Below are 16,359 nucleotides of genomic sequence, written 5' to 3'. Positions count from 1 at the left end.
TCCAAAAGAAGGAATGACAGAAAAACATCAGAACCGCTGTAGCGATGTACTACATACAGAGCTAGAAACAACGACACACAGTCGGTAAGTCGTTTCGAGACGAGTTTATTCAAACTTCGCGGCGCTGGCTTTTAATCCCTAGTTCCCGCCCTCTCCAGGCAGAAATGATGTCAGAGGTGCATTACCAAAGTCTCTCCCCGCACGTGGGCTATTTGTGAGCCGGTTCGCCTGTGCAGAAAGTGGGTCACCACACCGCAAAGCTCCCCACTCCCCCTCCCCCATACAAGCAGCAGCAAGCATTAACCTTCCCCCTCCCCACCTATTTCAGCAAAGAGCATCAGCGCCCACCACCCACCAAACAACTGCAAAGCACTAAGGGACCATGATCTGCAGTCAACAAAAACTGTTGTTTAGCCGACAGTTTGACATGCCACGAGCTCTTTCTCACTAACAAGGGACAGAGAGGTGTCAGCCATTTCACAGGGAAAGGGGGAGACTAACAGTCACTGTGCTATAGTCTACCGCGATGGTTTTTATTCTGAGAATCGGCAACAAACTCTCCCCACCATTGAGAGAAAGTGGTCATTTGGCTACAGGGACCTCCATTCGCAGCATCTGTGCCACAAAATCCTGCTGTTTCTTCTCTTGCGATATGTCAGTTGGCACCAGTGGCCTGGAGTCAGTCGTCCACAGAGCTGTACCTGGAGAATGTCAGGAACGGCCTGTCGGTCGGTGAGCTCCAAGAGCAGGAAATGATCGCCATGATCGCAGTAGACATCAGTAGAACCCCAGCCACCCTGAAGAGGATAAAGAGACATTAAAGAGAGGAATTTAAGCTGGTTCCACAGATGAGCTCAAAGAGACAGTAATTGGTGCCATCTTAACTCCGTCCAATTCAATTAAATTCAAGTTTAATTGTCATTCAACCATACATGAAAACCATGAATACAGCCAAATGAGACAGCATTACTCTGGGGTCAAGGTGCAAAACACCATTCCAACAGTCACACACAAGAGCATATTTATTGAATAATGTCACCGCCATGATGCCGTGGCTTGACGCTGAGTTCTCACACAAACCTATGTAGAATAACAGACCTCCCAACCCACCAGGGTCATCTCTCCACCGGCCCCAACACCCACCCCAGCATCTGCTAGGCAATACTATGACTTAGAGGCCCAGTACAGGCACATATAGAATATTAGTAAAAACGCAACCAAACAAATATATATGTATATAGTCCGGACCCATCTTGTTGACCTATCAGTCGAAATCTTCAGTCGACCACCACTGCAGTGTGCCACCCCCGGTAGAGCACAATTACTCTGACGCCTCTCCCCAGCAGCTGAAAAGCAAGCGACCCCGCAGCTTGAGGCCCGAGTCCATTGAATGCTGCCAAAATAATCTGTAGTCAGCCTCAATAGAGCTTGTTTTCTGCCAAGTGAAACCCTGGGAGGGCAGCATCGTCTTCGTTCTGGATGCTGCACCATATCACTCATGGTGAAGAGCAACAGCTTTTGACTCCTCACTCTGGCGACTGCATACAGGCAACACCAGTGTCCTCTGTCTTGGGTCAGTCTTTCAAGTTGTCCCAAGGTATAGCCCCTCTTTGAAGATCTTTCCTCTCCCAGAAGTAAGGACTTCAGTGTTTCTGCTGGCATTTCAGTAGCTCTGAGTTTTTACAGGAAAACCTGCTAGCCCTATGCCCAACACACTCTCCCTTTGGCAGCTGGGTTTGGGACTGTCCATGGCAGAGTTTGTCTAGACAATACCGAACCATTAATCTGTCTGGTCCCATTGACCTGCACCTTGACCATAGCCCTCCATACCCCGCCTAACAATGTACTTATCCAAATTTCTCTTCGACATTACAATTGAGCCTGCTTCCACCACTTCCACTGGCAGCCCATTCCACAATCTCACTACCCTCTGAGTGAAGAAGTTCCCTCTCATGTTCCCCTTAAACATTTCACCTTTTACCTTTAACCTATGATCTCTAGTTCTAGTCTCATCTTTTTCACAGTGAAAAAAGCTTGCCTGCATTTACTCTATCCGTATCTCTTATAATTTTGTATACCTATTGTTATCTTGCACCTATCTTTTATTTTTGTCCATGTGAATGTTAATCTGGACAAGCTGTATTCATTCAACCTTAAGAAGATTTGCTCATAATGTTAAAAATGAATGCTCTTGTGATGTGGAGGGTATTGGTCACATCAAAGGGTCAAACAACAGCTTGTCCTGTGATTTATCTTGTGCATACATTTACTTAATGCAGTTGCATTTGCTTTTTCCATCAGCCCGCAGGCTCCACAGCCAAAGGCCCCAGAAGTCTCGTGGGCAGAGCAAGACTCTGCAGTGTTCCATTTAACAGACGATAGCTTCGATGACTTCTTGAAGGAACATTCATCAGTGCTTGTCATGTTTTATGCCCCCTGTAAGTTACAGCTTAAGTTTAAATAGTCTTTTTCTTTGTCGCCTATACACATATCTGTAAGAGTTATGGAAATTCAACATTAGTTGCTTGTTTTTAAGGTTCAAAGTTCAAAGGTTCATTTTTTATCAAAGTATGCATGCAATATACAACTTTGAGATTCTTCTTCTCCAGATAGCCACGAAACAAAGAATATCATTGAATTAAGTTAACAGACAGACATACTTTATTGATCCCAAGGGAAATTGGGTTTCGTTACAGCTGCACCAACCAAGAATAGTGTAGAAATATAGCAATATAAAACCATAAATAATTAAATAATAATAGGTTAATCATGCCAAGTGGAAATAAGTCCAGAGCCAGCCTATTGGCTCAGAGTGTCTGACACTCTGAGGGAGGAGTTGTAAAGTTTGATGACCACAGGCAGGAATGACTTCCTATGTCACTCAGTGTTATATCTCAGTGGAATGATTCTCTGGCTGAATGTACTCCTGTGCCTAACCAGTACATTATGGAGTGGATGGGAGTCATTGTCCAAAATGGCATGCAACTTGGACAGCATGCTCTTTTCAGACACCACCGTCAGAGAGTCCAGTTCCACCCCAACAACATCACTGACGTTACGAATGAGTTTGTTGATTCTGTTGATGTCTGCTACCCTCAGCCTGCTGCCCCAGCACACAACAGCAAACCCACACCCAACACACACAAAAAAAAACAGCAACACGATCATTAATGGCCCAAACCCCCTCCCCTCACATAAAACGCAACAAGAACATTGGTCCCCATTCCCATACACAAAAAAAATAACAAAAAACACAACAAGAACTTCAATCATCCCAAACCCCTGCACAAAAAACCTAACAAAAGTGCAAAAGGGACATCAATCCCCAAAACTCCTCCCCCTGCACAAAAAGCAATGAAAAAGAATGGGCAACAACACAGAACATAAAAATCATAAATCTGAAGAAGTCCATAGCCATAGTCCAAATCCATAAACACAGAACCTCTGTAATATCGTGCAACAGATGGAAAGAGAGAGACATGGCTCGAGTGCAGAGATCTACCTTTCGGCAACAGCGATAGGCTACACAGGCCCTTTGTACAGCAGCAGAATAGGTGCTGAACCCTTGCTCACCTTCCACATTCACCTGTATGTTTCAATCTTCCCATCATTTTAATTGGCAAAATCGGCTCATCAATAGAATTTAACTATGGGTTTTTCCAATTTGTACTTGCAACAGAAGTCTCTGCTTTCTACAATGAATTCTGTAGAATCAAGTCTAACTGGATTTTTTAATGTATCAAAAGGGCAGGTAGGTAGGCAGAGGGGTAGACATGGCTCTTTTGATTAAAAAGTGAAATCAAATGCTTAGAAAGGTAACATAGGATCAGAAGGTGTAGAATCGTTGTGGATAGAGCTAAGAAACCATAAGGTTAAAAAGATTCTGATGGGAGTTATAAACAGAATCCTAAACAGTACTAAAGAGGTAATCCACAACTTACAACAGGAGATAGAAAATGCATCTCAAAACGGCAATGTTGTGATAGTCAGGGGAATTTCAGTATGCAGGTAGATTGGGACAATCAGGTTGGTGCAGTAGGCGAAGTTGTAAAATGCCTACAAGATGGCTTTTAGAGCAGCTTTTGGTTGAGCCCACTAGGAGATTGGATATCCTGGATTGGGTATTGTGAAATGAACTTGAATTGATTTGAGAGCTTAAGATAAAGGAACCCTTAGGGGCTAGTGCTCATAATATGACAACATGCACTCTGCAATTTGAGAAGGAGAAGCTAAAGTCAGATGTATCAGAATTACAGAGGCATGAAAGAGGCGTTGCCCAGAATTGATTGCAAAAGAATACTGGCAGCCATGATGGCAGAGCAGCAATGGCTAAAATTTTTGGAAGCAGTTTGGAAGACACAAGATATATGCATCCCAAAGAGGAAGAATGTATTATAAAGGAACCATAGCTAACAAGAGAAGTCAAAGCAGACATAAAAGCCAAAGAGAGTACAATAGAGCAAAGATTAGTGGGAAGTTAGAATGGGAAGTTTTAGAAAAACAACTGAAGGCAATTAAAGTCATAAAGAAGGAAAGGATGCAATATGAAGGTAAGCTAGACAGTAGTATTAAAAAGGATACAAAAAGTTTCTTCAGAGAGGCAAGAGTAGATATTGGACTGCTGGAGAGGTAGTAATTGTGCTGGGGAGAAAAGGAAATGGCAGATGAATAGAATAAGTTCACTGTGAAAGACCCTAGCAGTAGCCAGAAGTTTAAGAATGTCAGGCGGCAGAGAGTATGTGAAGTTGCCATTACTAGGGAGAAGGTTCTTCAGAAACTGAAAGGTCTGAAGGTAGATAAGTCACCTGGACCAGATGCCTACACTCCAGCGTTCTGAAAGAGGTGGCCAAAGAGATTATGGAGGCATTAATAATGATCTTTCAGGAATCGGTTGATTCTGGCATGGTTCTGGAGTACTGGAAAGTTGCAAATGTCACTCCACTCTTCAAGAAGGGAGAGAGGCTGAAGAAAGGAAACTATAGGCCAGTGTGTCTGACCTCAGTCATTGGGAAGATGTTGGAATGATATGGTTTTGAGGTACTTGGGAGCACATGATAAAATAAGCTATAGACAGCATGGCTTCTTTAAGGAAAAATATTGTCTGACAAATCTGTTGGAATTCTTTGAAGAAATAACAAGCTGAATAGACAAAGGAGAATCGGTGGATTTGTGAACTTGTAGTTTCAGAAGGCCTTTGACAAGGTGCCACACATGAGGCTTCTTAAAAAGTTAAGAGCCCATTATATTGAAAGAAAAGTACTAGCATGGATGGAGCATTGTCTGACTGGCAGGAGACAATGAGTGGAAACAAAGTGAGTTTTTTTCTGGTTAGCTGCCAGTGATTAGTGGTGTTCCTCAGGGGCCTGTGTTGGGACAGCTTTTTACATTATATATCAATGATTTGGATGATGGAAGTGATGACTTCAAGGGGAAGTTTGCAGATGACGTGAAAATAGGTGGAGGGGCATGTAGTTTTGAGGAAGTAGAGGGGCTACAGAGAACTTTGACAGATCAGGAAAAAAGGCAAAGAAGTGGCAAATGAAATACAGTGATGGAACGTATATGGTCATTCACTTTGGTAGAAGAAATGAAAATGTAGACTGTTTTCTAAATGGAGAAACAATTCAAAGATCTGAAGTGCCAAAGGTACTTGAGAGTCCTTGTACAGGTTCACTAAAGATTAATTTGCGAGTTGTTTCAGTGGTATAGAAGGCAAATGTGAATTTAGCTTTCATTTTGAGAAGACTAGAATATAAAAGCAAGTATGTAATTTGAGGCTTTATAAAGCTCTAGTGAGGCCTCACTTGGAGTATTGAGAGCAGTTTTGGGCCCCTTATATAAGAAAGGATGTGATGACATTGGAGATGGTTCCAAGGAGATTCGCAAAAATTATTCCAGGATTGAAAGGCTTATCGTCTGAGAAGTGTTTGATGGCTCTGGGCCTGTACTCACTGGAATTCTGAAAGTGAGGTTGACCTCATTGAAACCTATCAAATTTTTTAAAGCTGGTTTTCATCGTACTGTGATCTGTTTTCTTTATGAATGAACGGGTTGGAGAGATCAGTTGACCTTTGCCCAGAACCTTAAGCCTCCTACCAAATCCCAGACCAATGAAGGGAAAAGATCCCTCAGAATGTCTGCTTTGCATTTTCTAGTACTCTTATCCCTTCTCAAAAAGAGTTATAAATGATCAGGCAGGATTGCAAACTCTGGCTGCTGCCACTAATGCTGTTGTAACCTCAGCTTCCACATACAGGTGCATCAGTAGCATAGCAGTTAGCATGACACTATTACAGTTTGGGGCGTTGGAGTTCAGAGTTAAATTCCAGTGTCCTCTGTATGAAAATTTGTGTCTTCTTCATGTGGGCACATGGGTTTTCTCCAAGTTCCTCCCACAATCCAAAGGCAGTTTAGAAACATAGAAAATAGGTGCAGGAGTAGGTCATTTGGCCCTTCGAGCCTGCACCGCCATTCAGTATGATCATGGCTGATCATCCACCTCAGAACCCTGTACCTGCTTGTTTGTAGGTTAATTGGTCATTGTAAATTGTCCTGTGAATAGACTATGGTTAAATTGGTAGGTTGCTGAGAGGCAAGGCTTGTAGGGCCAGCCTGTTCAATGCTGTATCTCTAAATAAGTAAAATAAATATTACTGGGTCTTGATTGCATGGTGTCATTTTAGCAATGAGAGAGACTAGATGGCAGCAATCCACAGTGTCTTGGAGCTGAGCCAGAAAGCTAAGCAAAGTCAGGCACTGAAATCGTGAGTTAATCAATACAACACTCGTTATTGGCGGTACTTGAATTAGGGACAATGGGAGCTAAACAGCAGCACAGTTTGTGGCTTAATCACATTTCAGCAAGAAGTAACATCAGACCGAGCCTCTTCCTCAGCGAGAAGCTGATAAAATCTGACAGGTTTAGTCCTCGCCAGCTATTATTTCCACATTCTGTGCATTGCGGTTGCCAAGTGAAATGAATTCTTGAGGCTTTTCGGGAAAGCAGACATTACACAAAGCTGTTTCTTCCATCCTAAATGTGGCAACGAAGATGCAAAGAAGTTAGGTGCTATGCCCTAGTGATCATTTTCAGTCTTCCCTGGCTGATTGTATATAATAGCAAATTTTCACTAAATTGTTGCCCAATTACTTTGTTACACTTGCTCTAAAAATCTTTTGATTTCAGTCTTGAATGCACTCAGTGATTGTCAACAGCATTCTGCAAAGAAGTACATTCTCTGAGTGAGGAAATCAAACTACTGACCACAGCAAAATAATCAACAGAGAAATGACAATCACCTGTAACTTACTTGCCCACGCAGAGGCATATTGAATCTCCCCATAAAAAGCTAACAGATAATGCCAAAGAAAAGGACTATGTCAGGAAGAAAGGAATTAAATGTTCTCTGGAGGGTCTGAAGAAACTAGGTTTATTCTGTTGGATGGCAGGGCTCAGTAGCATAGCAGTTAGCATAATGCATTGCAGCGACCTGGATTCAATTTCTACCACTGTCTGTAATGAGTTTATACGTTCTCCCCGTGATTGTGTAATTTCCTCTGGGTGTTCAGGTTTCCTCGCAGACTCCAAAGACATATGGTTAGGGTTGGTAAGTTGTGGGCATGCTATGTTAGCACTGGAAACATGGTTACACTTGTGGGCTGCCCCCAGCACATTCTCAGAGTCATTGACGCAAGCACTGTATGTTTTGATGTGCGCACGACAAATAAAGCTAATCATCTTCTATTTAATATATGTATTATGTAACCGTACACAGTAAGAAACTCCCAATGATGTGGGTTAGGGAATGATCAGTAACAAAAGGACACAGCCAAGAAAAATTGACAAGAAAGTTTGAAGTGAAATGTGATCACATAGCAAATTATGACCTGTACAATGTGAAGACATAATTGAAGCAGATTCAATACTGATTCTATTGGAGATGTTACGAACCCCGTAACTGGGTCACTTACCAGCAAAGATAGAGAGGTCCGTTGAAGCCTGATGGTACTATTTTTAACAGTATTTATTAGTAAAAATACACAAAAATAATATCAGTGCAAACATACAGATAATATACGTCGTCAATACTAAATCTAAAAGTGCAGGTATAATAATAATCAATAAGAAATAGCTCTATCGTTGTCTAGGGGATAATGTATTGTCCGATGGAAATATAAAAGTCACTCAGTTCATTCAGGCTGCAGCCTTTGGTTGGAGTCAAGAGAGAGATTTTTAGAAACTTGCCAGCTTTTCCTTTTTATGATTTCGATCCTTCGGGAGTCCTGTTGGGGTGGCCGTTCACTTGTGGCCTCTCCTTTAGCTAAAGCCGTTCTTCCGTGGTAAGGCCGCCAATTCCCAGGCAAGGGAAAAGGACGCACGCGAGCCCCCCACCGGCTGTCACTATTAAACGCTGTCACGGGATTTCTAGTGTTTCTCCTGGTGCGTCTAAAGGGGTTGTTCCCCAGACCCTCTTTTATCCTTACTCACGGGGTCTCAGATGTCAATCAGGTTGGGATGATGCAATCCCTCAACCAGCCCACTCTGGTCATCCCCTGAGGGTTTCAATGAATAGTACAGTACTCAATACACAATTCTGTCTCCAAGAGACAATGGCCGTTATCCGTGGCTTTGTCTTGCTGAGGCCAGGACACATTCCAAAACCTTGAGGATTCTCTCTCATTTCCTGGGTCCCAGACCCGAATTAATAGCGATCTTGCGATTCTCAAAAAGGAGGGAGTGACTTTGTACCCTTCGGCCCCTTAGAGTTGTGGCACATTCGTAACAGAGAAAAGTGTGTGAAAATAGAGAGAAATAAGTTCAAAATGGATAGCTTTCATAGAACCAGACATAACCTCTTGTAATGATATATATTTTCTTCTAATCTGCTAATTAATAGGCTGAATGTATTTTATAACTACTGAGGTATCTATTAAAATGAGATAAATATACTTCAAACCTTGTCCTCTGTAAAGAGGTTTTAAATCCAGGTTCTTAACTATCGCCCGATAGGACTCACATCGACAGTGATGAAATGCTTTGAGAAGTTGGTTATGACTAGACTGAACTCCTGCCTCAGCAAGGACCTAGACCCATTACGATTTGCCTATCACCACAATAGGTCAACAGCAGACGCAATCTCAACGGCTCTCCACACGACTTTAGACCACCTAGACAACACAAACACCTACGTCAGTGTAGTGTTCTCGTGCAGGGTGTAGAAACTCTGAACTAACACCAAGTTAAACCGAAGTCAATGAAGACAGGATCGCAGTTAGATTAACCATTTACTGTTCACTCTTCCACATTAACGTATGGTGAAAACTGTTGATAAAACAATACAAAGTGTATACAGTATTTGTTTCCTTCTTGGCATCACATTTACATCATAAATACTTGTAAAAGTAAAACTACAACAAACTATATTACATTAAAGTCTTATTAAAGTACAACATACAGTCAGAATCTACCTATGCCATCAACAGCTTTAAATACACTTAACACAAACTATCCAGCAACGCTTTCAATAGCACAAGAAAGTAAACTTTATCAACCATCATTTCTTTTAACAGAAACAGCGTTAACATTTTAAATTCAACATATCGACTGTCATATGAACTTACGGCGTTGCCGCTGTGATGTTTCTTATTGCGTAGAAATGGAACTTTTCTCATGCTGATCCTGCACACACAAGCCCCCGCCTTCCCGTTTCTCCAAACCAGTATTTACCCACAAGACGTGACGAAACCGGGTGTGACGTCATCACATGCCGCAATACATCACAGATAATGAATTTACCTTCAACAACTGCAACGTAGTTATCAACCTTAACTTTAACTAGAAAATAATTACAAATGAATTACTAAAACAAAAATGTAATAAAGCTAAACAAATGCCTTAAGGGTAACACAGTCAGGATGCTGTTCATCGACTATGGCTCAGCATTTAATACCATCATTCCCACAATCCAGATTGAGAAGTTGTAGAACCAGGGTCTCTGTACCTCCCTCTGCAATTGGATCCTCAGCTTCCTATCCAGAAGACCACAGGCTGTGTGGATTGCTAACGATCAACTCTGGCACACCTCAGGGGTGTGTGCTTAGCCCACTGCTCTACTCTCTATACTGTATACCCATAACTGTCTGGCTAGGCATAGCTCAAATACCATCTATAAATTTGCTGATGATACAACCATTGTTGGTAGAATCTCAGGTGGTGACAAGAGGGTGTACAGAAGTGGTCACCAACCTTTTTAAGCCCAAGATTCCCTACCTCGGCCTTAGTGAAAGGTAAGATCGACCGACTAAATCGTTTAGAGAAAAAAGAGCTCAGATTGTACTTCCAACTTAAGGCCTTTTATTTGGGCTGATTGTATTTGAATTACATAAGATGCTTTTGTCAAACTTTCAAATTAATTCAACCAAGAAAACACTGTAACTAGCATATCAAACAGGCCATAGCTGTCTTTCTTTAAGAATATTACAATACTTCATACCTTTAATTCTAAGTTTCATTATTTAATTTTATTTCAACATGAAAAATAAATGAATAAAAATCGACTGTTGCATTCAGTATGATGACTGAAGCTGAATACTTCCTGCTAGTTCCCTGAAATTTGGCTCATAACTACAGACAGCCAGTCTGAGACAGTCTGTGAGGTGTCTGTCAGTAAGGCAGCTCCTGTACTTAGATATAATAATTTTCATCTGTGAAAATGCAATTTCACACAGATAACTTGACCCAAAGTAGGCACTGACCTTTAGTGCATATGTAGTGAAATAAGGAAACTTCTCCCTGCTGACAAGCCCCCAAAAGTCACTGTCCCTTGATCTTGTTTTAAGCTCGATATCATTTTGCAAATCAATTATTTCCATTTCATAATCACTTGGCACACCAAATACTTGCTGGAATTTGACTGCTATCTGTTCTATATCGATCAGCAGAAATGGGTTTGAAATAAATACAGCAATATCTTTCATACGTTTAACTCCCCAAAACACCGATCGAACTCTATTGCCAGTTTGTCTAGGTAAGCACAGTACTGTTCAGGGCGAAAAGCATTTTTTCCCTTGATGGCCTGTAACATTTTCTCCAAGTTGGGAAAGTGTGTCAGCCTCCTGTTCTTTAAATTTGAAATCCAAACATCAAGCTTGGCCTTAAACACATTTACTGCACTTATCATGTAGGGCAGGTGTCGATCTTTACCTGTGAGATCATTGTTAAGTGTGTTTAATTTAGCCGTTAGGTCTGTCAGAAACCCTTAAGTTCAGTAGCCACGCATCATCTGACAGTTCCTCGTGCTCCTCATTTCTTGTCGACAGAAAAGTCTTTTATCTCAGGCAGCAAGTCAACAAATCGTTGCAGCACTTTGCCGCAACTCAACCACCAAACATCAGCATGAAGAATTATGTCTCCATAAACGGCATCTAGCTCATCCAATAACGCCTTGAATAAGCGGTGCTGAAGTGCTTTTGCTCAAGTCAAGTTTATCAATTTGACCACAAGTGTCATTGCCACCAGTTTATAAATGGGGATGTCATGTTCACAGACATTTTTTAAACTCATTGTATCCTCACCTCTCGTTCTCTCCTTCAAGTGCAAAAGAGTGAGGAAGTCCTGCTTTATTGTAAAATCCTGGAAAGTCATTCTGACAAATACAACAAGCTGAGCTGTTTGCGTTACATCCAGGGATTCATTAACCTGTAGTGAAAAATATTTACAGTGACAAGTCCTTTAACACTTGTCGAACCACGTCCTCTGACAGTGACTCTACCCTCCTTGTCACTGTTGCAGGGCCAAGCAGTATATTACGTATTGTGTTTTTGATGTCGTTTTTGTTTTTAAAGTCATTAAAAACAGTCTCTGCCGGAATGGCCTTTGCTTCCTTGAATAAATCACCATCTGTAAAAGGCTTCTTGTGTTTAACCAAAAGGTGACTTACACGAAATGATGCTTCAATAGCAGCCTTATTTTGAGCAGCATGTTTTGTGAAAAGCGATTGCTAGGCCTTCAACCCCGAACGGAAGTGGAATTCCGCAACCCCGGAAACAACCTTACTTTACAAACAGCTTTCCATAGTGGGAGTATTACTATATTTCCATTATCCTAATTAGTATTACTTATTTTTATAATGCTCACATTACAACTGTATTTGTGTATTTATTTTTCTTTTTTTTCGGGAGCTACTGGGAAAGTCTGAAAGATCGACCGCGATCGACTGGTTGGCAACCACTAGTGTACAGGAATGAGATATGCCAACTAGTGGAATGGTGCCGCAGCAACAGCCTGGCACTCAACGTCAGTAAGACAAAAGAGCTGATTGTGGCCTTCAGGAAGGGTAAGACGAAGAAACACATACCAATCCATTAGAGGGATCAGAAGTGGACTGAATGAGCAAATTCAGGTTCCTGGGTGTCAAGATCTCTGAGGATCGGTTCCAGTGATGTCGTTGTCCAGAATGGCAGCTTAAATCAATAACTCCTCTGGAAAAACGTATATTTTGCCCTGTTAATCCATCAAATACAAGATCTTTCAAAAATATCTGAATTGATCAGGGGGGCAAGAATGGGGAAAAAGAATAAAGATTTTAAAAAGCATCACTGCGGACAAGAGGGGTGCAGTGAGCGGATGTCCTACCCAAACGCGTGGTAGTGAGGTTGATGATGGGCCTCGTTCGGGCGAAGCAACAAATATGATAAAAATTCTAGAAGAGATACGGGGATTCCAAAAAGATATAAAACAACAACTAAATGATACCAAGTCAGAGTTTGCCAACAGCAGTCAAAAAATAGCAGCAGAGACACGAATTGAAAAGGTGGAAGATCGCGTGCAAAACGTGGAACTAAGTAAGATGATAAAAATATTAAATCAACAAGAAAGTAAACTGCTTGACCAGGAGGGAAGATCACTATGGAAAAATATCAGGATTTGCGATGTTCCTGAAGGAGCGGAGAGTTTGTCTATGACGGAGTTTGTACGAAAGTTGCTGTGGGATGCACTAGAGATTCCTTCGACTATAGAGCTTGAAATTGAGAGGGTGCATCATACGCTCACCCCACGGCCTACTGGAGACAGAGAAGATGAGCCATGTTCAATAGTAATTAGATTCCTTCGATTCAATACTGTTACGAACCCCGTAACTGGGTTACTTACCAGCAAAGATGGAGATGTCCCTGGCACTGGCACTGGTGTGTCTCCCTCTTTCACAGACACGGTTTCTTCTGAAATAAATTTCTCAGGCCCCTCTCGTACTCTGTCTACCTGGGGCTTTCTCGTCGATTTACTGATCACCACAATACATCCTGTAGGGACTGCTGCTTTCCCTTTTCCTATCTCCTTCCTCGGAGCAAGGCACTTAGATGCAATATGACCCACCTTTCCACAATTAAAACAGGTCAAGCCAGGATCTCTCCTGTCGTCTTGCCTTTCCTCCTCCTTATTTTTACCACTAACTCCCGGCTGGATCTCTGCCTCAGCCGGCGGGCTTTCTGTACCATTCCCACGGTCTCTCTGGTAACTTTTATTCGAGGAAAACTTTGTCTTGTGGGTTAAGGCATATTCATCTGCGAACCTAGCAAATTCGGATATGGACTTATTCGGCTTCTCGTTCAAATACATCCGGATATCATCCGAAACAGAACCTTTAAATTCCTCAACCAGAATTAACTCCCTGAAACGCCAAAAATCCTCTTCCACCATTTCTGCTGCACACCAGCGATCCAAGAGCACACCCTTCTCATAGGCAAACTCTGCATATGTCTGATTCCACCCTTTCTTTAAATTTCTGAACTTTTGTCTATAGGCCTCAGGTACCAATTCGTAGGTCCGAAGAACGGCCTCCTTTACTTTCTCATAATTCTTAGACTCCTCCTCCTCCATGGACAACGCCGCATATGCCCGTTATGCCTTCCCTTTTAACACACTTTGTAACAACGCCACCCACTGATCTCTGGACCACTTCTGACTCACTGCCACCTTTTCAAAATGCAAGAAATAACTATCAACATCCGTCTCCTCGAACGGAGGTACTAACCTAAACTCCCTACTAACATTAAATCTCTCCTCTCGGTCTGGCCCTTGAGCTCTTCGCTCTTTCCTTAACTTCTCCAGGTCCAACTCATGTTGCCTCTGTTTCTCCTTCTCCTCATACTCCCCCTCCTTTTCGGCTCCCTCCTCTTTTTCAGCTGCTTCCAGCTGTTTTAACTTAATTTCATGTTCCAACCTTAATTTCTCCAACTCTAACTGATTCGTCCCACTAGCTGGTACCTTTTCAGGGGTATTTTCCAATACCTCAGCCGAAAACACATTCTTCACAATATAATACTGAGTTATGGCCCTCCGCACCTCCTGCTTTTTCATTGACAACCTCACCTCTGCGAGGTTTAGTCCTTTCGCAATATTTATCAAGTCCGACTTTGTGGCTGCCTCTAGCGCCTCCAGAGTCGGGTTTTCTATAAATTCATCTACGTCCATCTTTGCTGGCTTCCCGTCTGGTTATCCGCGCAACCAGATCCAAGTTTGGACTTAAAAGCCCGATTTACTGGCCCTCCAATTTGGTATCAAATCTCGAGACGAGGCCCCACGTTGTTACGAACCCCGTAACTGGGTCACTTACCAGCAAAGATGGAGACGTCCGTTGAAGTCTGATGATACTATTTTTAACAGTATTTATTAGTAAAAATACACAAAAATAATATCAATGCAAATATACAGATAATATACATCGTCAATACTAAATCTAAAAGTGCGGGTATAATAATAATCAATAAGAAATAAGCTCTATCGTTGTCTAGGGGATAATGTATTGTCCGATGGAAATATAAAGTTCACTCAGTTCATGCAGGCTGCAGCCTTTGGGGACCGCTGGGTTGCAATGGTTGGAGAGAGAGAGAGATTTGGAGAAAAACTTGCCGGCTTTTCCTTTTATGATTTCGATCCATCAGGAGTCTCGTCGTGGCCTTTCACTTGTGGCCTCTCCTTTAGCTAAACCGTTCTTCTGTGAGGAGCCCGCCACCCTGGCAAGGGAGTGTGTTGCAGCCATCAAATTCTAAATTTGTGTATATTTATAAAATACAATTAAGTTGGTCAGTAAAACTATTGAAAATCTTTTCTTTGTACTTTTGTCAGTTAAATAAAGGTTCACGTGAATTAACATTTCACAGATTTTTGTTTATATTGCATTTTGGAAAATATCCCAACTTTTCTGGAAATGGGGTTTGTATGGCACTAGCCTACAAAGTACCCAGGACATCTTTAGGGAGCGGTGTCTGAGAAAGGCAGCGTCCAATATTAAGGACCTCCAGCACCCAGGGCATGCCCTGTTCTCAATGTTACCATCAGGTAGGAGGTACAAAAGCCTGAAGCGATTCAGGAACAGCTTCTTCCCCACTGCCATCCGATTGCTAAGTGAACATTGAAGCTTTGGACACTACCTCATTTTTTTAAATGTACAGTATTTCTGTTTTAGCATGTTTTTAAAAACTATTCAATATACATAATTGATTTACTTGTTTTTATTGTTATTATGTTTTTATTTATTTTTTTCCTCTCTGCTACATTATGTATTGCATTGAACTGCTGCTGCTAATTTACATGCTGGTGATAATAAAGCTGGTGATTTTGAACAGTTGACAGGTGTGCATGAGTAAAGCTGTACTCATTGCTGAGACAGCAGCTGGTAATAGTCACAGTGTCAGGAAGTTATTAAACATGAAAATAATAACTAAGGACTAACCCTGTCTTGTCCTGTCTACTTATCACTCAGGCAGAGTGGTTTGGTCTTGTTTGGTGCTACTTACTGCTCAGATGTAATTAAGCCACAAATTAAGTCATCATTTAGTTGAGCAATTCAAGTACCAATACCATCAATTACAGAGAGTCAGTTATGAGTTGCAATATTTTAGCATTTGTCTCTGTTTAGTTTATTGATAGACCGGACCTGAAGTTGTGCATCATTTATCCAGTCTCTCAGTTTCCACCTTCTTTAGCTCACAACTTACCAACCATTTTGTCCGAGCGTATCATTGGAGCCTCCCTGCCCTCTATTGTGGACCTGTACTCTTCCAGGTTGAAGAAGAGGGCGGGGAACATCATAAAGGACTCCTCCCATCCTGCGCATGGACTGTTTGATCTGCTTCCGTCTGGTAGGCGCTTCAGATCCCTCCAGACTAAGACTAATAGGCACTGGAGAAGTTTTTTCCCTAATGCGGTCACTTTGCTGAACAGTTAACTGCCGGTTAACTGTCGGCTAACTATTACTTGGATTGCACTACCTGTATGTATAATCTATATTTTCATTTATATTTATCATTATTATTGTTATGAGCAGAGAGACAACATCTGCCGGAAGTAAATTCCTTGTA

At 41.8% G+C, this 16,359-nt stretch overlaps 1 protein-coding gene across 1 annotated transcript in view; it reads left to right on the top strand.

Annotated features, from left to right (window-relative positions):
- pdia5 (protein disulfide isomerase family A, member 5) overlaps positions 1–16,359 on the top strand; it is a 211,341-nt gene that overhangs the window by 101,006 nt on the left and 93,976 nt on the right. The window contains exon 11 of the mRNA XM_073046123.1: positions 2,302–2,438. Within this exon, the coding sequence (XP_072902224.1) occupies positions 2,302–2,438 (137 nt within the window). The remainder of the gene's footprint in view (positions 1–2,301; positions 2,439–16,359) is intronic.

Source organism: Hemitrygon akajei, chromosome 5, assembly GCF_048418815.1.
Source record: "Hemitrygon akajei chromosome 5, sHemAka1.3, whole genome shotgun sequence".
NCBI classification, from domain to species: domain Eukaryota; kingdom Metazoa; phylum Chordata; class Chondrichthyes; order Myliobatiformes; family Dasyatidae; genus Hemitrygon; species Hemitrygon akajei.
Note: the sequence above shows the minus strand (reverse complement) of the source record. Positions and strands in the feature narration are given on the sequence as shown.